At 37.7% G+C, this 22,710-nt stretch overlaps 1 protein-coding gene across 1 annotated transcript in view; it reads right to left on the reverse strand.

Annotated features, from left to right (window-relative positions):
* Positions 1-5,543: 5,543 nt before the first annotated feature.
* LOC127130631 (uncharacterized) overlaps positions 5,544-22,710 on the reverse strand; it is a 96,677-nt gene continuing 79,510 nt past the window's right edge. Inside the window, exons 2-3 of the mRNA XM_051059602.1 lie at positions 6,127-6,452; positions 5,544-5,552 (exon numbers count right to left, since the gene is read on the reverse strand). Of these exons, the coding sequence (XP_050915559.1) occupies positions 5,544-5,552; positions 6,127-6,452 (335 nt within the window). The remainder of the gene's footprint in view (positions 5,553-6,126; positions 6,453-22,710) is intronic.

Raw genomic sequence — 22,710 nt, forward strand, 5'->3', positions numbered from 1 at the left:
CAATCCAAAAGGTCTCATATCAATATCATTAACCAAAAGCATTTCATGATCAATTGAAGTTCAAGGTAATTTTAAAGCTCAAATGTGATCAACCAGAATGAAAAATCTCACTTAAATCAGAAATGATTCAAATAATTCCAAGAAAATTCATGATCAATCAAGATATTCATAATATGCATCACACCAAAAATCAGGACAATTGGAGATCATTTGGTATGGAAAATACATCACACAAGTTGAACATCAAAAGGTGTGACACAAATTGTCACACCAGCTTAACATGATCATAAAACAGAAATGATAAATGGTAAAAGTACCAAATCAACACCAAAATGTCCAGCAAAGTGTCTAGTTTCATCATGCAAATTTTCAGATTCATTGGATCAAAGACCAGCATTTCACAAATGAATAAGCAAGGCAAGGTACAAAATGGATACATGCTCACATACCCTAGCACAAAATGAAATCCAGCCAAGCACAATTTATGGAAAAATAATAAAAAATAATAGACAAAAAATGCAACACAATGCAAAAAACCTCATAATTTTTGGATGATTTTTCAATTATATATGAAATTTTAAAGATGATGAAAAAATAAAAAAAATGATATGTGAAGCATGGTAGAATGATGGAGGGAAAGGAAAAATATCATGGAGCATTCAAAATAATTGGTACCGCGGGGAATCGAAGCAAGGCACAACTCAAATAATGGCGCGCTCAGTGAATGAAAATCAGCGTTTCATTAAAGACGTGGCAGGTCAACATGCATGGTCAACAAAACGGACCAATAAGAACGCAGCATGGCCATTTGAAACAACCAATCACAAGCGAGCCCTAAACTAACATACTGGAACGGATTTGCGTTGCAGAAAGTGAATCAAAAGCGTTGCCAAAACATGAACAACATCATCTTCATCGTGAATCATGAACAGTGCATATGCAGCAAGAATAATTTTTCCAGAATTCATAATCAAGCATACTAACAGGTAGATCCTTCATCCTAGGTCACGAATCAACTAACAACTAAGCATAATTCCTCATGTTAAGATCAAATCGAGCAAATCAAGTTTCATGCATGGATCTTTAAATCAACATTACTCAGCCAATAATGCACGAAATTCAATGGTTCAAAGCTCAAAATGCTCAACAAACTCAGATCTACAGCAATAACATAAGAATTTTAAGAAATAAAGAGATCGATTATGTGACCTCTTGAAGTGCAGAATTGGAATTGGATGAATTTAGGCCTTGCAATGCTCAAAAGCTCCTCTATGATGCTTGTATAAGTGATTGGAAGGGAGATCGAAGCTCAATTGCTCTTGAATCCAACAGAATTTGACATTGCCATGGATGCTTTCAAGCTTCAATATGCTTCAATCTTGTACTGTTTCCTTCAACTCCACGTGTAAAACTGCTTAAGAACACCTTAGCAACAAGAATTAAGCAAGAAGAATGGATTGAATATGAAGAAATTTCAAGAAAGAAAAAAAAGTGAGAGAAAAATTTGGAGTTCTAGATCTAGATCTGAAATTGTGATTGTTGTTTTGAAAAACAGTTAGAGATTAGGCTTATATATGTTCTACTAATCATGCCTTAATCAAGTTTAAGCCAATGCAAATGGAATTAACAAATATGAGGTGTAAATGCAAATTGGGACTTTCACCCTTATGCATGAAAATGCATGTGAACAGTACACGAATTGTGATTCATTTTCACTCAAAAATCTGTTTTGGAGCTAAAGGCAATGACACAATGTTCAAATAATGCACAAATTTTAAATTCCATATTTTCCCTCCAAAAATCAAGTGAATTTCCAAATATTCATGTGATGATAATGCATGTCATATAATGCAAGATTTGGAAACTAGAGATCAAAATAAGAGCAATGCAAAAAGAGCCATCCAATTTGGAGTTTTGATTATGCTCATTTGAAGCTCCATGTACACTTTGTCAAGATTTGATCATATCTCCTTAACCACACATGAGAAATTGATGATCTTGGACGTTTTAGAAATGGGAGAGAATGATCTACAACTTTCATGTTCAACAAAATTTCATTTGAAGCTTTCTTGATGATGTAATCTTGAGTTGAAAACCTTTCCATTTTTGGCAAGTTTGAATTATGGGTCACTTTCTATTTTTGGAAAGCTTTGACCTGACCTCAAATTCTTCAATGTTGATGTTTGAAATGTCAAATGAGACTTGTTTGAACATGAATGAAGTATCTCTAACCACTTCCCACCTCCAAATCCAACAGTTGACTTGCAGTTGACTTTTATGGTTGACAGATGACTTGAACATGCACAGATGATTTTGAGCCTTAACCACTTGATGAAATAACTCCCAAAATGAAACCCTAGCTTATACAAGCTCAATAAAATCATATGATTATCTCCACCTCAATAAAAACCTCATCTCCTTGAAAAACCCTGATTGGTATAATGCAACTGATTAGGGTTGACCAGAGGTCAAAACCCTAATCCCAAGGAACCTGATCAGAAATAATGAATCATGATGATGATGATGTACCATTTCAACCAAGATAATGCCCAATCTCCTTGAGAAACCAAAAACCCTAATTGAAGCACAACCTCAGATGATTAGTGATCAATTTAAAAGACCCTCAGGCTTGAATCTCTCAACCTCTCTATCTTCTGAGAAAGACCTAGGAGGATGACTTGCTCATTGTTTCCACATGATATGCAAAGATGTAATGCCTAATATCCTAAAAATGAGATGCAATATGCTAAGCTAGTCCCAAGAGAGGAGGGCAAATTTTGAGGTGTTACATAGTCCAATAGGAGCTTTGTAGGCGGTACGATACGCCCACAAAGCTTAATCCAATTTTGAAGACCAATCTTTTCTTGAGCTTGAAACAATTTTTTCAAGTATCCTTTTTACTTCTCTATTTGACACTTCCGTTTGACCATTTGCTTATGGATGTTAGGAGTAGTCAATTTATGCTTTACACCATAATGTTCCAAGACTTTTTCCAAGGGTGTATTGCAAAAATGTGATCCCCTATCGCTTACTAACACCCTAGGCACAACAAAACATGAAAATATGTTTTTCTTTAGAAATCTTATCACGGTTTTGGAGTCGGCCTTAGGTGAAGCAATCGCTTCCACCCACTTTGACACATAGTCAACGGCTACAAGAATATACTCATTAGAGAAAGAAGAGGGGAATGGGCCAACAAAATCAATGCCCCAACAATCAAATACTTCCACTTCCAACATGTTGGTTAGAGGCATTCATCTCGTTTGTCTATCCCTCCGCTTCTTTGGCATGTGTCACAATTCTTTGCATGTTCATGTGCGTCTTTAAACACGGACGGCCAATAGAATCCCACTTGGAGGACTTTAGTGGTTGTTCGCAAACCGCTATAATGACCTCCATACGGAGAGTTATGGCAATGCCAAAGGATATCTTTTGACTCTTCAAGTGTCACACACCTTCTTAAAATACTGTCCACACCCGCTTTGAACAAATACGGGTCATCCCACACATAGTACTTTGCATCCGCTAAAAATTTCTTTCTTTGATTACTAGTGAGGTCTTCCGGTGTCAAACCGGTTGCCTTATAATTAGCAAAATCGGCAAACCAAGGCCTCACTTGAATCGCGTAAAGCTTTTCGTCCGGAAATTCTTCCCTCACTTCTTCTTCTTTACTTGTAATTTCCATATTAACCAATCGGGACAAATGATCCGCTACCAAGTTTTCAGAACCCTTTTTATCCCGGATTTCCAAATCAAATTCTTGTAATAACAAAATCCAACGAATTAGTCTTTGTTTGGAATCCGGGTTGGTTTGTAGATACTTGATTGCCGAATGGTCGGTGTAAACTACAACTTTGGACCCGATCAAATAAGCTCTAAATTTTTCCAATGCATACACTATAGCTAGTAACTCCTTTTCGGTTGTCACATAATTGACTTGCGCCTCATTTAAAACTTTACTAGCATAGTGGATGGCATGAAATTTTTTAGCTCTTCTTTGACCCAAAATCGCAACAACCGCATAATCGCTTGCATCACACATAAGTTCAAAATCAAGTGTCCAATTAGGTGCAACGATTATGGGGTGACTAACTTGTCTTTTAACTCATGGAATACTTTTAGACACGACTCATCAAAAAGAAATTGCGTACCTTTATTGAGCAAATTACTCAAGGGCTTTGCTATCTTTGAGAAGTCCTTGATGAATCTTCGATAGAATCCGGCATGTCCAAGAAAGCTTCTTACTCCTTTGATGTTTGTTGGAGGTGGTAGTTTTTCAATGACTTCCACCTTTGCTCTATCAACTTCTAGCCCTTCGGAAGAGATTTTGTGACCAAGAACAACACCTTCGGTGACCATAAAATTGCATTTCTCCCAATTGAGCACTAAATTTGTTTCCACACATCTTTCCAAAACCACATCAACATTTTTCAAGCATAAGTCAAAGGACGACCCTTAGACGGAAAAGTCATCCATAAACACCTCAATGCACTCTTCGATCAAATCCGAGAATATTGCTTGCATACACCGTTGAAATGTTGTCGGTGCATTACATAATCCAAAAGGCATTCTTCGGTAAGCAAAAATGCCGAAAGGACATGTAAAAGCCGTTTTCTCATGATCCACCGGATTGACCGAAATTTGGTTGTAACCCGAATAACCATATAAGAAACAATAGAAATTCTTGTCGCCCAACCTTTTCAACATTTGGTCCATGAAAGGTAGCGGGAAGTGTTCTTTCCTTGTAGCTTGATTTAGCCTCCTATAGTCAATGCACATCCTCCATCCGGTTACCGTTCTAGTTGGAATCAACTCATTTTTATCATTTTTAACAACCGTCATACCACCCTTCTTTGGAACTGCTTGCACCGGACTCACCCATTCACTATCGGAGATAGGATAAATCATTCCGGCCTCCAATAGTTTGATAACTTCTTTTCTCACCACTTTCTTCATTGATGGATTTAAGCGCCTTTGAGGTTGTGCAACGGGCTTGTAATTTTCTTCCATCATGATCTTGTGAATGCAATAAACCGGACTAATACCCTTTAAATCGGATAATACCCATCCTATTGCACCTTCATTCTTTTTCAGCACTTGTATCAACTTATGCTCCTCTTTTGTGGACAAGGCATTGCTAATGATCACCGGTTTAGTAAGGTCATCACCAAGGAACACATATTTCAAGTGTGGAGGTAGCATCTTTAACTCTAACTTTGGCTCTTCCACTTTCTTTTTCACATCCAAGTCCTCATTTTTCTCCTCATGATAAGCAATCTCTCCGCAAGACTCCAATTCATCCAAAAATGCTTTAATTTCTTTTTCTTCATTTTCGGTTAAAACATTGTAAGCTCCTATAAGAGATCTCTCTAACGGATTAGAAAGATGAACTTGATTTGCAACCTCCAAGATTTCCTCCTTGGTGGCATCGATTCGGAAAGAGTCATGCTTGTCGTTAGGGTGCTTCATGGCTTCAAAAAGATTGAAAGTTACCTCTTCATCTTGCACTCTTACTTTCATGAGTCCATCATCAATGTCGATCATCATTCAGTCTGTTTTCATAAATGGTCTTCCAAGAATTAGAGGAACATCACAATCCTCATCCATGTCCACTACCACAAAATCTACCGGAAACAAGAATTTGTCCACCTTTACTAGCATATCTTGAGCAACTCCATATGGTGAAGTGGTAGACTTATCAGCTAGTTGCAAAGCCATCCTTGTAGATTTCATCTTAATATTCCCCAATATTTTAACAATGGATAAGGGAATTAAATTGATGCTAGATCCCAAATCGATCAAACCATTGCCAATTTAAGTGCCTCCAATGGTCACCGGTAAAACGACTCGGCCCGGATCGGATTCCTTCTTTGGGAGAGTTTTTTGGATTATGGCGCTACAACATGCATCAAGCAAGATTGTCTCGTCTTCCACATATCTCTTCTTCTTTGTAAGAATATCCTTCATGAACTTCGCATACCTTGGCATTTGCTCTAATGCTTCGGAAAATGGAATATTTATTTGAAGTTGCTTAAATATATCCATAAACCGTGCATAGTGTCTAGCATTCTCCTTCTTTGATGGTGCGTGCGAGTAAGGTAGATGTTGAGCTGGAATAACACTCACTCCTTTATCTCCTTTTTTCCTCTTTCTTGCCTTTGATTCATCCTTCTCACATGCTTCACCCTCTTGTTCAGCTGAACCATTCTGACCCTGTTCTTTTCGCGGCACCAAAGGGGGTCGCGGCGCGAACTGAACAATTTTTTCCTCTTTTTTCTTTTCATGTTCCACCACCACTTCGTTCTCTTCATTTTCAGTTACGACATTCATATCATCCTCTACTGCAACATCCTCACTTCTTCCACTTGTCACCTCTTTACCGCTTCTAGTAACAATTGCTTTACAATGCTCCTTCGGATTGGTTTGAGTGTTGGCGGAGAAAGAAGAACCCGCTTGTTATTCCGACAATTGCTTCGCAAGTTGGCCTACTTGATTCTCTAAATTTTTTATAGCTGCCTCATTGCTCTTTTGGTTTGCCATGTAGGCTTGCATGAATTGTGTGAGAGTATCTTCTAGCTTTGAACTTCCACCTTACGATTGTTGGACTTGAGAATTTGGACTTTGATATGGACTTTGTTGCTGAAAATTTTGGTTATTGAATCTTGATTGTTGACAGCCTTGGTTGTTCCCTGGATATGAGTTGTTGTGAGGTGGAGGTTGCCTTTGATAACCTTGATTTTGGTTGTTCACATAACTCACTTCTTCCAATGGAGGGCAATAACCGGTTGGATGATCTCCTTGACATAGTTCACAACATGCCACTTGATGTCTAGCTTGAGATCCTTGAATTTCCTTCATTTGTTGTGGAAGTTTGGACATTTGTTGAGTGAGTAACTCCACTTGTTGAGAAAGTAACTTGTTTTGGGCAAGAATAGCATCATTGGTATTTAATTCAAGGACTCCCGGTTTCCTTTGTGAAGGACTACGATCATGTTGACTTTGACGATTATTGAGTGCCATCCGGTCAATAATGACTTTCGCCTCTTCCGTGTGCTTTGACATAAGAGAGCCACCCACGGTAGCATCCAAAAGTGTTTTGTGAGTCGATTGGAGCCCATTTAGAAAAATATGGATTTGAGTGAGTTCATCAAAACCATGGCCTTTGCATTTTCTCAACATTGACTTGAATCTTTCCCAAGCCTCGTTTAGAGACTCGTTGCTCCCTTGAGTGAATACCGCAATATCCGTTTTGGCTTCCATGAATCGGGATTGAGGAAAATATCTTCTAGAAACTTTTCTTCTAATAAATTCCAATCCGTCATCACTCTTGGTGCTTGATCAAGATACCACTCTTTTGTCTTTCCCACTAAGGAATATGGGAACATTCTTTTGAATAATGCTTCTTCACCCGCTTCCTCTATTCCCGTAGAACCCACAATCTCATAGAATTTGGTGAGATGGGTATACGGATCTTCATGGTCCATTCCGGTGAATAGATTTGCATAAAGGAGTTGGAGGATTCCGGTTTTCATCTCCGTATTCCTTCCACCACGAGCAAATTGGGCATTCCGCCTTGGACTTTTAGCGGACATTTCGGTAGGAACTTCACCCGCCATGTTTCCTTCAAAAGTTTCTACACCCACTTCTTCAATTTGAACAAGTGAAGACGTAGATGCTTTTTCTCTCCGATTCCTCTCTTCGGCTAGTTTCCTTCTTCTTCGTGTTTTGCTATTGAGCTTTCAAAGTGTTCTTTCAATTTCGAGATCAAATTAAAATTGCTCCTCGGTAGCATTTCCTCGCATGCACTAGAATCTACAAAACTAACAAACCAAGTGAAACACAAGAGTGATAGTAGTAAAACAAAAAACTTAGAACAATGAATTATTGTAATGCTTGCAATATCGAACACTAATCCCCGACAACGGCGCCAATTTGTTAAAGAGTATATTTTCGGAAAATATTTGTATATCGTATCCACAGAGATTGATTGATATTACCGCTGTTCTATAATATCAATTGTTGTAAGTTTGAAAAGTAACCAAGTTGTTTTTGAGTGAATTGTTGTCTCTTAATTAAAATGACACTAAGACAATGAAATTAGTTTTAAAATCAAATATAAAAGGCTTGCCAAGATTGGAGTTCACTATCCCAATTTCTTATGTTTCCCTAGTGACAGCTATATGGATTCAAGATTATTGATAATATTCAAGTATCCTCTCAATAACATTTATTTCTAAATGAGATTGTGATAATCACTATATTAATCTTTAGACGATTTCTCCATCTAACTATTAATATAACAGTCTTTAATGTTTGATACAAAAGAAAAGTAGTGTATAAATCTATTTCTACAATTTATTCACTACTTGAAAGCATACTTTAAGTCAAGACTTGAATAACCTTTCTCAACAATAACTCTGTAGGTGTTTAATTGGCTGCATTGTATGGTAAAACACTAGCTGGATTCTAATGTCTTGACTAATGTCATGACATGGTGTGAAGTTTACTGCAGGATTAGCTAATACAGGATTTGTTGAATGTCAAATTGGATGTGGTGAGATTCATCCCTGTCAGCAAATACTGAGGAATAGAACAGTTGGTGTTCTGTTAGAACTCAGTGTTTAATTCCAGTCTGGTTATCAAGGAAATACCAGACCTGGCATAAGGCCTACTGTCTGAATGTCAAACTGGATGTTATGACATTCATCATTGACAGCATATACTGAACAATAAACAGAGTGGAGTTCTGCTACACTTCAGTATGTTTCTTAGTCTGTTCTTCAAGAGTAAAACAGAACTGACTTAAGGCTAAATGTGTAAATGTCAAATTGGATGCTTTGACATTTATTATTGTAAGCTGCTACTGTAGAATGGACAGGTTGGTCCTGTACAGTTCAGCAAATTATGTACAGTCTGTTTTCAGGAAAAACAGACTTAGCATATGGTCCTTGATGTCAAGCTGAATGTTGTGACATTCATTCCTGACAGCATATGCTATATTGTAGGTTGTTTAGTTTTCTGTTTCAGCTTTTTCTCAGGCTATTCTTCAGGGATTCAACAGCTGAGAGAAAATCCAGGAAAACAACAACCAAGCTACATTTAATGAACCTAACAAATAGCCTATTTGTTAGTAACCTAGATGTGGAATTTAGGGGAACTCGCGTGACCTTAAATTCAGGAGAATACAAGTGCAAAGGCCCAAGTACTGCAATATAAAAGGAAGTTGTTCCTTCATTCAGAACTGGGGATTTTAAGGCGTGAAGACTTAGTGTGTCCATCATACTTCACTGCTGTATTTTTGTGAGTCTTGTATTAGACATATCTTGTAAGCCAAGCCATTATCACGTAGATGATCGCATTGGCATAGGGTGTTCATTGAGTTGTAAGTGTTGTGTCGCTCAAAGCTTTTAAGCGTGAGTGCTATGTATCTTGATTAAAACTGTTAAGCACAATCAAAAGTTGTTTGAAGTGTGACTTCAAAATTGTCTTTAATATTGATTAAAGGTAGTAATCACTGAGGTGATTGAGGGGGAGTGAGTAGGAACTCTGATCTTAGTGTAAGATTGAAATTGCATTGGGTAGGGATTAAGTGAAGAGTTGTAAACGGGTGAGTTTAGCTTTGAATTAATACTACTGATAGTGAATTTCCTCCCTGGCTTGGTAGCCCCCAGACGTAGGTCATGTTGGACTGAACTGGGTAAACAATTACTTGTGTTATTTACTGCACTTACTTTTAAGTTCTGCATAATTCTTGTATGTGCAGAATTGGATGTCATAACAACCCGTGTGACATCGAAAGTCTGATAACTAGAATTTCAATTGGCATCAGAGCAGGCACCCTACCTGTTAATTTCTGGGTGAGATCTAGGGAAGTTACTTTCTAGTACCATGGACAAGGATATAGGACACTCAAATAGACCACCCATGTTGGATGGCTCTAACTATGATGACTGGAAGCCTCGTATGATAGCCTTCTTAAGGTCTCTAGATAGCAAAGTCTGGAGAGCTGTCAACAAAGGATGGGAACATCCAACGAAGACAGGTGAAGATGGAGTCAGTGTGCAAATTCTTGAAGAAGAGTGGGACAAGGAACAAGAGGCTTTAGCCCTTGGAAACTCTAAGGCCTTGAATGCATTATTCAATGGAATCAGTAAGAACATCTTCAGGCTGGTACACCACTGTGAGCTAGCTAAGGAAGTTTGGGATACCCTCAAGGTAACTCATGAAGGCACTTCCAACGTAAAGATGTCCAAACTTCAGATGCTGACCACCAAGTTTGAAAATCTGAGGATGAAAGAGGATGAGACTATTCAATACTCTCACATGAATATTCTTGAAATTACAAACACCTCTGGTGGATTAGGTGAGAAAATGGCTGAAGAGAAACTTGTTCGAAAGATTCTCAGGTCCTTGCCTAAGAGATTTGCTATGAAGGTCACAACCATAGAAGAGGCTCAGGACATCTGTAATATGAAGGTGGATGAGCTCATTGGTTCTCTCCAAACCTTTGAAATGGGCTTGTGTGAGAATGCTGAAAAGAAGAACAAAAGTGTAGCTTTTGTATCTAATGCTGAAGAGGAGTCAGAAGCAGGATGTACTGGAGGTGATGAAAGCATATCAGAAGCCTTAGCCATGCTTGGGAGACAGTTCAACAAGTTCGTGAAGAAGATTGATCAAAGAGGTAGACCTAATGTCAAGAACATCCCGTCTGACATCAAGAAAAGATCAACTTCTGAAGAGAAGTTCAACCACGGCAAGGGAATCCAGTGTCATGGTTGTGAAGGGTATGGACACGTCAGAGCTGAATGCCCTACTTACCTCAAAATGAAAAATAAGGGGCTAGCTATCACATGGTCTGAAGGAGATTCTGAAAGTGAATCTCATGGAGAATCTGCTAAACATGTCACTGCACTAACCAGTGTTTGTGCCACTGATGATGACTCAAGTGCAGATGAACTGGCCTTTGATGAACTTGCTGCAGCTTATAAGAAGCTGTGTGTCACCAGTGCAGAAGTGCGTGTACAAGGAGAAAAGCAGAAGAAACTCATCAAGAAGCTGGAAGATGAGAGACTGAAGCATCTGACGGCCATAGAGGGTCTAAATGGTGAGATAACACTGCTGACCTCCAAGCTGAATCAGATGACTAAATCCATCAGAATGATGAATAAAGGAACTGACACCTTGGAAGAGATCCTAAAGGGGGGACAGAAGTCTGGAACCACATCTGGTTTAGGCTTTGGGAAAAGATCCTCAGCTGAACACAAACGCCCAAAGGATAAAGTTCAGAAATTCAAGCGGAAGTCACATCCAATGTCTCAACATCGGGGAACCAGGATGAATAATCATTAGAAGAGGAAATTCCAGAAATGGAGATGTCACCACTGTGGTAGGCTTGGGCATATAAAAGCCTTCTGCTACATGCTTCATGGTTACCCGAACCAAGTCCCTCATGTCAGGCCTAAGCATAAGACATATAGTCACCATGTCTCCAACAAGAAGCGACAATGGTATGCTAGATTAGCCCACACAGCTCTAAGGGCTTCTACCAAAGAGGACTGGTACTTTGACAGTGGATGCTCAAGACATATGACTGGTATGGAAAATCTATTGGTAGATATTCAACCTCACACGACCAGCTATGTGACTTTTGGGGATGGTGTTAAAGGAAAAATAAAAGGTGTGGGTAAGCTGGACTGCACTGGACTTCCAAAACTGAATAATATGCTGTTGGTAAGAGGGATAACTGCAAACCTCATCAGCATAAGCCAGCTGTGTGATCAAGGGTTCTATGTTCAGTTCACTAAGGAGCTATGTATTGTGACAAATGGTGACAATCAGGAAGTTATGAGAGGATCCAGGTCCAAAGATAACTGCTATCTGTGGGAACCTAAAGTCTCAAACTTCTCCACAATCTGCTCTTCAGTCAAGGAAGAACAGGAGGTAAAGCTGTGGCATAGACGCCTTGGACATCTCCACTTACGGGGAATGAAGAAGATCATATCCAAGGAAGCAGTCAGAGGAATTCCAAAGCTGCTTATTGATGAAGGAAGAGTCTGTGGAGAATGCCAGGTGGGCAAGCAAACCAAGATGTCACATCCGAAGCTGGGACATCCTACTACTTCCAGAGTTCTGGAACTGCTGCACATGGACTTAATGGGACCTATGCAGGTTGAAAGTCTGGGTGGAAAGAGATATGCATACGTGGTGGTTGATGACCATTCCAGATACACATGGATAAGCTTCATCAGAGAAAAGTCAGATACATTTGATGTCTTCAAAGACCTGTGCATCAGACTCCAAAGGGAAAAGGACAGTTGTGTTGTCCGAATTAGGAGTGATCATGGTACGGAATTAAAAAATTTCAAGTTTGATGAGTTTTGCTCGTCTGAAGGAATAAGTCATGAGTTCTCTTCCCCTATAACTCCCCAGCAGAATGGGATAGTTGAAAGGAAAAATAGAACTATCCAAGAATCTGCCAGAGTTATGATTCATGCAAAGAAGCTCCCTATGCACTTTTGGGCTGAAGCTATGAATACCGCGTGCTATGTTCACAACAGAGTCACTTTGAGAAAAGGGACCTCCTCCACTCTGTATGAAATATGGAAAGGCGGAAAACCCACTGTGAAGTACTTTCATATCTTTGGAAGTAAATGCTACATTCTCACAGATCGTGAACAGAGAAGGAAACTGGATCCCAAAAGTGATGAAGGTATATTTCTAGGATACTCCACTAACAGCAGGGCGTAGAGAGTGTTCAACTACAGGACCAATGTCCTGATGGAATCCATAAATGTTATTGTGGATGATAAAGAGGAAGGAATCGATGTCATAGAGGATGTTGAAACATTCCCTGACAGTTCAACAGACATTCCAGTCAAGTCTGAAGAAGTACAGGAACCTCCTCCTGAATGTGAAGTAGATGCAACCACCAAAATGCCATCTATCAGAATTCAGAAAGACCACCCTAAGGATCTTATCATAGGGGATCCCAATAGTGGTGTGACTACCAGGTCAAGGGGAATAAGCTCAAATTCCTGTTTTGTATCCAAGGTTGAACCAAAGAATGTGAAAGAAGCCCTGACTGACGAATACTGGATCAATGCCATGCAAGAGGAACTTGAGCAGTTCAAAAGGAATGAAGTATGGGAGCTAGTTCCAAGACCTGAAGGGACCAACATCATAGGTACCAAGTGGATCTACAAAAACAAGTCTGATGAGAAAGGAGTAATTACTAGGAATAAAGCAAGACTAGTAGCTCAAGGATACACTCAAGTTGAAGGGGTTGATTTTGATGAGACGTTTGCTCCAGTTGCTAGGCTTGAGTCCATCAGATTGCTGTTAGGTGTAGCATGCATTCTGAAGTTTAAACTGTTCCAAATGGATGTGAAGAGTGCATTCTTGAATGGCTACTTGAATGAAGAAGTCTACGTGGAACAACCTAAAGGGTTCTGTGATCCTAACCAACCTAAGCATGTGTACAAGTTGAAGAAAGCCTTGTATGGGTTGAAGCAAGCTCCTAGAGCATGGCATGAAAGGTTGACTGAATTTCTGACCTCAAATGGATACAGAAAAGGTGGGATAGATAAAACCTTGTTTGTGAAGGATGAAGAAGGGAAAATCATGATTGCTCAAATCTATGTGGATGATATAGTCTTTGGTGGAATGTCAGAACAAATGGTAAAACATTTTGTTCACCAAATGCAATCTGAGTTTGAAATGAGTCTGGTTGGGGAACTGACTTATTTTCTTGGAATGCAAGTCAACCAAATGGAGGACTCTATGTTTCTCTCTCAAAGCAAGTATGCCAAAAACATAGTTAAGAAGTTTGGTATGGATAATGCTAGGCACAAGAGAACTCCTGCTCCTACTCATCTAAAGTTAACCAAAGATGATGGAGGGCCTAGTGTTGATCAATGTCTGTATAGAAGCATGATAGGTAGCCTACTATACCTAACTGCAAGTAGACCTGACATTTCTTATGCAGTTGGAGTGTGTGCTAGATACCAAGCAGAGCCTAAAGTGAGTCACTTGAATCAAGTCAAAAGGATTCTCAAGTACATCAATGGGACTTGTGACTATGGGATGATGTACTCACATGGTTCTGAACCTGTCCTATCTAGGTACTGTGATGCTGACTGGGCTGGGAGTGCTGACGACAGAAAAAGCACATCAGGAGGTTGCTTCTTCTTGGGAGACAATCTCATATCTTGGTTCAGCAAGAAGCAGAATTGTGTATCCCTGTCCACTGCTGAGGCTGAATACATAGCTGCTGGAAGCAGTTGTTCCCAACTGGTTTGGATGAAACAGATACTCACTGAGTACAATGTCACTCAAAATGTCATGACATTGTTCTGTGATAATCTCAGTGCCATCAATATTTCCAAGAATCCCATCCAACACAGCAGGACCAAACATATTGACATTAGACATCATTTCATCAGAGATCTGGTGGAAGACAATGTGATCTCCTTGGAACATGTAGCCACTGAACTTCAACTGGCTGACATATTTACAAAGGCTCTGGATGTTACTCAGTTTGAAAACTTAAGGGGCAAACTGGGAATATGTCTCTCTGAGAACTTATAGCAACCAATGATGTTTGGAATGTATTGTTTAATATCTCTGCCTATTAAACAATTGGATCTATGCTCTGATTGGTCAACAGATCATAGCTATGCCACTTACAACAAGTGTGGCAACAATAGGATACTGAGATATCCTAACGTGAGGCGGCCTAGGCACCTGCAGGAATTCAAGGACGCTGTTCATGCAGGAGTGGTTCTGGATGTCAGAAACAAAGTCATGGCATCTGATATGGTTGTACCTACTGTAAAGCAAAAGTGGGTGATTACCTGATCAAAGCTGTGAAGCAAGATCAAGTGGGTGCTAACTTGGTTGAAATTGTGAGGCAAAACCAAGTCTGTAACTCTGTCATTTGTGTGTAATTCTGTTTTTTTCTGTGGTTTGAAATTTAAAGTGTTGCTTTGGAAACATTTTTGACAAAAAGGGGGAGTAACAGGTGATACCCCAGGACAACAGGTTATTGTGTTAAAACAGATATTCATGACAGATTCAACATCCCCTCCCTTGCAGCTGATGTGTGATGAAGTTTTTATTTAACTTCTGTATGTGTGCTGTTATGTGAAGTTTTTACTTAACTTCCATATGTGTGAGTGTGCTGCCACTCTGAGTGTATTAGCTAGGTCTATTTCCTGCTAGATGTGTGATTTCCGCTGCTATGAACTCTGTTATGGGGATCAAAGTGTTTTAGCCAAAAATTTGCCAAAGGGGGAGTTTGTAGGTGTTTAATTGGCTGCATTGTATGGTAAAACACTAGCTGGATTCTAATGTCTTGACTAATGTCATGACATGGTGTGAAGTTTACTGCAGGATTAGCTAATACAGGATTTGTTGAATGTCAAATTGGATGTGGTGAGATTCATCCCTGTCAGCAAATACTGAGGAATAGAACAGTTGGTGTTCTGTTAGAACTCAGTGTTTAATTCCAGTCTGGTTATCAAGGAAATACCAGACCTGGCATAAGGCCTACTATCTGAATGTCAAACTGGATGTTATGACATTCATCATTGACAGCATATACTTAACAATAAACAGAGTAGAGTTCTGCTACACTTCAGTATGTTTCTTAGTCTGTTCTTCAAGAGTAAAACAGAACTGACTTAAGGCTAAATGTGTAAATGTCAAATTGGATGCTTTGACATTTATTATTGTAAGCTGCTACTGTAGAATGGACAGGTTGGTCCTGTACAGTTCAGCAAATTATGTACAGTCTGTTTTCAGGAAAAACAGACTTAGCATATGGTCCTTGATGTCAAGCTAAATGTTGTGACATTCATTCCTGACAGCATATGCTATATTGTAGGTTGTTTAGTTTTCTATTTCAGCTTTTTCTCAGGCTATTCTTCAGGGATTCAACAGCTGAGAGAAAATCCAGGAAAACAACAACCAAGCTACATTTAATGAACCTAACAAATAGCCTATTTGTTAGTAACCTAGATGTGGAATTTAGGGGAACTCGCGTGACCTTAAATTCAGGAGACTACAAGTGCAAAGGCCCAAGTACTGCAATATAAAAGGAAGTCGTTCCTTCATTCAGAACTGGGGATTTTAAGGCGTGAAGATTTAGTGTGTCCATCATACTTCACTGTTGTATTTTTGTGAGTCTTGTATTAGACATATCTTGTAAGCCAAGCCATTATCACGTAGATGATCGCATTGGCATAGGGTGTTGATTGAGTTGTAAGTGTTGTGTCGCTCAAAGCTTTTAAGCGTGAGTGCTATGTATCTTGATTAAAGCTGTTAAGCACAATCAAGAGTTGTTTGAAGTGTGACTTCAAAATTGTCTTTAATATTGATTAAAGGTAGTAATCACTGAGGTGATTGAGGGGGAGTGAGTAGGAACTCTGATCTTAGTGTAAGATTGAAATTGCATTGGGTAGGGATTAAGTGAAGAGTTGTAAACGGGTGAGTTTAGCTTTGAATTAATACTACTGATAGTGAATTTCCTCCCTGGCTTGGTAGCCCCCAGACGTAGGTCATGTTGGACTGAACTGGGTAAACAATTACTTGTGTTATTTACTGCACTTACTTTTAAGTTCTGCATAATTCTTGTCTGTGCAGAATTGGATGTCATAACAACCCGTGTGACATCGAAAGTCTGATAACTAGAATTTCAAACTCAAATCTGAATATTCAAAATAGGGTGAAAGTATTAATCATTACATCAATAATCAATTATCACATACAAGAGTTAATAGGATTACATAATCAATAAGGGATAGCTACTACCTCTAATCTGGACAAAGTGGGGTTTAGCTCCTCATCACCATGTTTGACAGCAAAATGGAATACAAAAATGGCATCTATTTTTCTTCTCCAAAACTTGTGATAATCTCTCCTTTTCTCCCATTGTGTATTTAAAGAGTTCATTCTTTCCCTAATAATCTCCTTTTGGTCTAAAACAGAAAAGTGATCTCCAAATGTTCTAAAACTGTCACACTAAAGTTGGGTTCAAAACATAACAAGTGGCCCAAACAAATTAAAAAGCTTGCTGTCTTCGCAAGGTTCGCAGCGCCAACATGGGTCGCGGCGCGAACTGAAGGAAGTACAACTTCTTTGCCTTGCAAGCTTCCTCAACACTATTTCTTCCAAAATTTATTCGTCAAGTGTGCTTCCAAAATGCCCATCAAGCTCCTTCCAAATTTGCTCATGCAATCCAATGCTCTCTTGTCCAAAATTTCTACAAAACTAACAAATAAGTGAAATATCTACTCAAAACATAATTAAAATAAACTTAATTGCATATTTACTAAATTGTGAGAATAAAAGTGTGTAAATTCGATAAGAAAATGGTAAAAGGGACCAATAATAATATATGAAAAGTAGTGATAATTGGTCCCTAACAGTCGTACAGGTATGAGACTGCATGATTGAAGGAAGACTTATAAGGATTAATTGGTACTACCTATACCAATAAGATGCATCTTCTTTTTGGTAGCCCAACAAATAAGAACTACATAGTTAAACATGCTTGACTTGGAGTAGTATCTGGATGAGTGACATTCTAAGAAGTTTTCCGGAAAACGTGCAAGTGAGGATAAAGCATGCTGAAAAGATCCGTGTTGGTTTGTGAGGTCAGTCCATAATCCTGAAAGCGGTATGGAGAGTTACAAATGGTATCAGAGCATACCTCTCACAGTACGATGTGGTTCAGGGACGAACCAAGCGGAAGCTGGTGGACATGTAACACCCGAGGTCAAAGAGGGCGGGGATTGGTTAAATGTAACACCCGAGGGCGAGAGAGTGGTTGTCGAAGCACGAGGCATGATAATGAGTCATTCTTATCAGTTTCTAGGGAAAAATCGAATTCACATCAAAATGAGAGGGATCCTGAGGCTATGCAGGTATAGGACTGCATGGTTGAAGGAAGGCTTATAAGGATTAATTGGTGTTACCTATGCTAACAAGATGCATCTTCTTTTCGGTAGCCCAACAGATAAGAACTTCATAGTCAAGCATGCTTGACTTGGAGTAGTATTTGGATGAATGACCTTCTGGGAAGTTTCTTGGAAAACATGTCAGTGAGAATAAAATATGCTGAAAAGACCCGTGTTGGTTTGTGGGGCCAGTCGATAATCCTAAAAGAAGTCTGTGACGTTACAATTGTCCTGAAAAATAGAAGAATCGGGAAACTGATGCAAAGTTTGCAGAGCATGAAGAAGAAGAGATGTTGTTAATGGTCGTAACAAGAGATGAAGAAAAATTACAGGACCAATGGTACTTGGACTCAAAATGCTCATTAGACATGACTGGTAGGAAATATTGGTTTGCCAACATGAAACCCTAAATGAAGAACATGGTAAAATTTGCAAATGACAATACTCTAGCAACTGAAGGTATTGATGATGTTCTGATTATGAGGAAAGATGACAAAAGGTCAGTAATTTGCTCATCATAAGGCAATTGGTCGAAAAGAACTATAAAGTGTCGATCGAAGACAAATATGATAATAGTTCTCGCCTCAGGTGGAAGGTTAATCTTGAAGGCACCTATGTCTCAGAATAGAAGAAATATGACACTATAGACTTGATCATCTCAATTTCAAAGACATCAAAGATCTGAAAAGAAGAAATATGGTTTCAGGGTTACCAGAAATCGACATTCCAAATATGGTTTCAGATCCAATAAAGTTCTCCTAGACCAATATTGTTATGTTTAATTTATCATATTAAATTTGGATATTCTAAAAATATTTGAATTTTATTTTAAATATTTTATTTGTTTATTTTAGATATCATATTCTACTATTTTTATTTATAGTTTGAAATATTTTATTATACTTTATTAGTTATTTTAAATTTTTATTGAATTAAAGTTGAAATTAAATGTATCATTCTATTGTAAATTTATATCTATAATTGAACTTATTGTATTAAACTTATAATAAAATTTTAAAATATTTATTTTATAATATTTTAATAAATTGTGAACTTTCGATTTTGTATGTCTTATCTATAAGTTTAGTTCTATACTATAATTTTATTTATTTATTTAAGATTCAAAAGTAAATTCAATCATTTTAAGAAATTTAATTTTAAATAAAAGTTTCAACGATTTGACATCCAATTTAACTTTTAAAACATTAATATTAATATTCATCTTGTAACTATTTGTTTTTAACAAGTGAAAAAACCCTTAGCTAATTTCAGAAGAAAAAAAATATTAATATCAATAGTTGAAAATATTGAACTAGGAAATTTCAGAAGAAAAAATCGGTGCAAAAGCTAATTTTAACTTATAGGAAAAGCTATTATACTAAAAAGACAGATTCTTAATTAGTGTATCATCGTTGTTAAGGTCACGACTGTTTATTTGAAGAAAATGGATAAAGTGAAGTAGACATAAACCAATACTGTATCATTACATAACGCACGACCGCAAAAGCTAATGCTTCTGGCCAATTCCATTCACGTGCATAATTAGAAATGGGTCCCGTGATTAGGGACATGTCGTTAGTTAAAACTAATTATGCAGGATTTGTTTAGTGGATCTTTTGCTTTTTAGGAAATTTTTGTCATCTAATTAGGCACTGTTGAACAGGGAAAAGGAACATACACGTGGATATAAACATAGACACACATATACTAAGGTTGAAAACAACGTTGTCAATAAAGGCTGCGCCTCATGTTCCTTTTTCTCAAAACACAAGAATCAAACTTTAACTGATCTCAAAAAGTTGTCACTAAAACTTATAATTAATTACTTTTTGTTTTAGCTGTGTGTTTAGGTATTTCAAAAGTGGAAACCTCTATATGGTATATAGCCCAAATAGGTTTGGTGGAGAAGTGAACTGATAGAGTAGTAGTTTGTGGGAATTTGCAAATATCAACAAGTAGTACATCTTTGAGGGACAATATTCTAGCATGTAAGCCCAAATAAATAGATAGAACAGTATTAGTTAATGATATGATATCAACGGTACACTTTATCTAAATTTTTATTCAACTAACCTATTTTTTTTTTAAATTCCTAAAATAACATATTTTTTAGATTAATTTCTAAACTATCTCATTTTGAAGAGGTGACGTCAGATGAATTGACGTTTTCTCTCTAAGTTAAAGAGGTGATGTCAATTGGATTGGCTAGTGCACCTGGTGTTGTCAATCCAATTGACGCCCATGTGTAAAAAAGTAAAGGAGACGCCAATTGGTCTAGCACCTCTGTGTATTGCGTATTTTTTAAAAAAAAACAATGTACGCTTTAGATAAAATTCGAAATCAGACCAATTGATATTAATATTAATATGCGTTTACATATGAATACCATAAAGACTAATGTCGTTGGTCGGGATGACCTAACCGACCTCCGGTACCACGTCTCCTAGCTACCCGAACGCGTGGCTCTAACCCACGTTGATGATTCACCCCAGGTGTTTGAGGATTTAAGGGTCCAAGAACATCACAACCACCTGCAATGAAGCGCTACCGCCATAGTTGAGTTCGTGACCCATGCTAGAGTAGTTGGGATGTGTTTGAGTTATTGGAGGACGACCATGACGATTGAAGGGAGACATTGGTGTGAATGATGCGTCGAGGAAAGGTTGAAATGATTGTTGTGGTGTTTGGAAGCCATATGGTTGTTGCGTCATCCATTGTGTATGCTTCACTTGTCTAGTCAAGATCCATTCAAGGTCCACTTGTTCATGGTCTATTATGGAGGTTTCTTTGGTCTGTTTAACATTCACTTCTTAGTCTTACATGTTCATCTTTTGTTTGTCTATGTTCATTGGTTCAAACCCATTTCCATGACATCACAACTTCCATTTGATTCAATTCATCCCTAACATTGCATCTGATCATATCCTCATGCTTAGTCCATGGCTAACTTATTTCATTTGGCCAATGTCATTCATGTTATTTGCATTGTCATTGTTGTTTGGTTCATGAATATTTGATTATGACCTGATTCATTGTACATCTTGGGCCTTGTTAGAGTTTTTGTTTCATTCTTGGCATTGTTCATCCAAGTTATGACCATGTCCATTGATCAATGATTAGGTATTTATCAAGTTCATCACTTAGTCTATTCCATGTTGATTCATGTTATCATGTTCATTCATTTCAATATCTTTCATATCCATACAATTCAGTTCAAACAGTCAATGCATTCAAATATCAAATATCACTTCATACAATCACATTCAAAGTCCATACATATACAAAGACTACAAAATTGACCATTTATACAAAAATTGACTTTTGGTCAACAGTTAACTTTTTACGCGACAACCACAACATTTAAAAATAATATTTCTAACTAATTGCAACAATCAAACATATATCATTTGGTAAAAACATCACTTCCATAGCATCCTTATCATTTTTTACTCGCACCCATCCACGTAAGGCATTAAGTCTCTCAATACTTCTAATTTTTTTGCCTTTAGGTATGTTTCCGTCTAACCAACGAACCAACTCGCATCAACATGGGTTAGGGCCACATGTTCGGGTAGCTAAGGATGTGGTACCGGAGGTCGATTAGGTCATCCTGGTCAACGACATTAGTCTTTATGGTATTCGTATGTAAACGCATGTTAATATTAATATCAATTGGTCCGATTTTGACTTTTATCTAAAAAGTACATTGTTTGTCAAAAAAATACGCAATACACAGAGGCGCTAGACCAATTGGCGTATCCTCTCTTTTTTTACACATGGGCGCCAATTGGATTGGTAACACCAAGTGCACTAGCCAATCCAATTGGCGCCACCTGTTTAACTTAGAGAGCAGACGCCAATTCATCTGGCGCCACCTCTTCAAAATGGGGTAGTTTGAGAATTAATATGAAAAGTGGATTATTTTGGATTTTATTTTAAAAAGTGGGTTAGTTGAGTAAAAATGTCCACTTTATCCATATAAAAAAAACACTATGTTATATATATATATATATATATATATATATATATATATATATATATACACTCTAGTGAGTCGGCGAAACAATATGTTGCAATTAGAAGATATGATATGGATATATATATATATATATATATATATATATATATATATATATATATATATATATATATATATATATATATATATATATATATATATATATATATATATATATATATATACTCTAGTGAGTCGGCGAAACAATATGTTGCAATTAGAAGATATGATATGGAGATTGAGGAGTAGGGTGGTGTAGCTTAGAGACGATGATTGCAACACTAAAAAAAAATCACGGAAAATCGGACCAATGATGGAAAACAAACTCTATCAAGAAGCTCTATCAAGAAACTCAAAGATGAAATTGGAGTTTAGTGGAAAGGCGATGATCATTGTGAAAAAATCTCAGTTAATCATTTTTCAGATATATTTTCTTCCTCTTTCCCTATAAATATCGCTCATGTGTGTCATGTTGTCCGCATAAAGCTTACTAATGAGGATAAGCACCGGTGCACAATAGCTTATACTATCAGTGAAGTAGAAAATGCTCTTTTTCAAATTCCTCCCTTAAAGGCCCTTAGACTGGATGGGCTTCCAGCTTTGTTCTATAAAAGATATTAGCACATTGTTGGGGCATATGTTTAACAAATGCTGATGGAAACTTTGAACAATAACAAAGTGTGAAACCATGTGCTTGCCTGAATAATTAGGAAAGTGATCAAAGCTCAATAAGAT

This window comes from Lathyrus oleraceus, chromosome 3 (assembly GCF_024323335.1).
Source record: "Lathyrus oleraceus cultivar Zhongwan6 chromosome 3, CAAS_Psat_ZW6_1.0, whole genome shotgun sequence".
Lineage (NCBI taxonomy): Eukaryota > Viridiplantae > Streptophyta > Magnoliopsida > Fabales > Fabaceae > Lathyrus > Lathyrus oleraceus.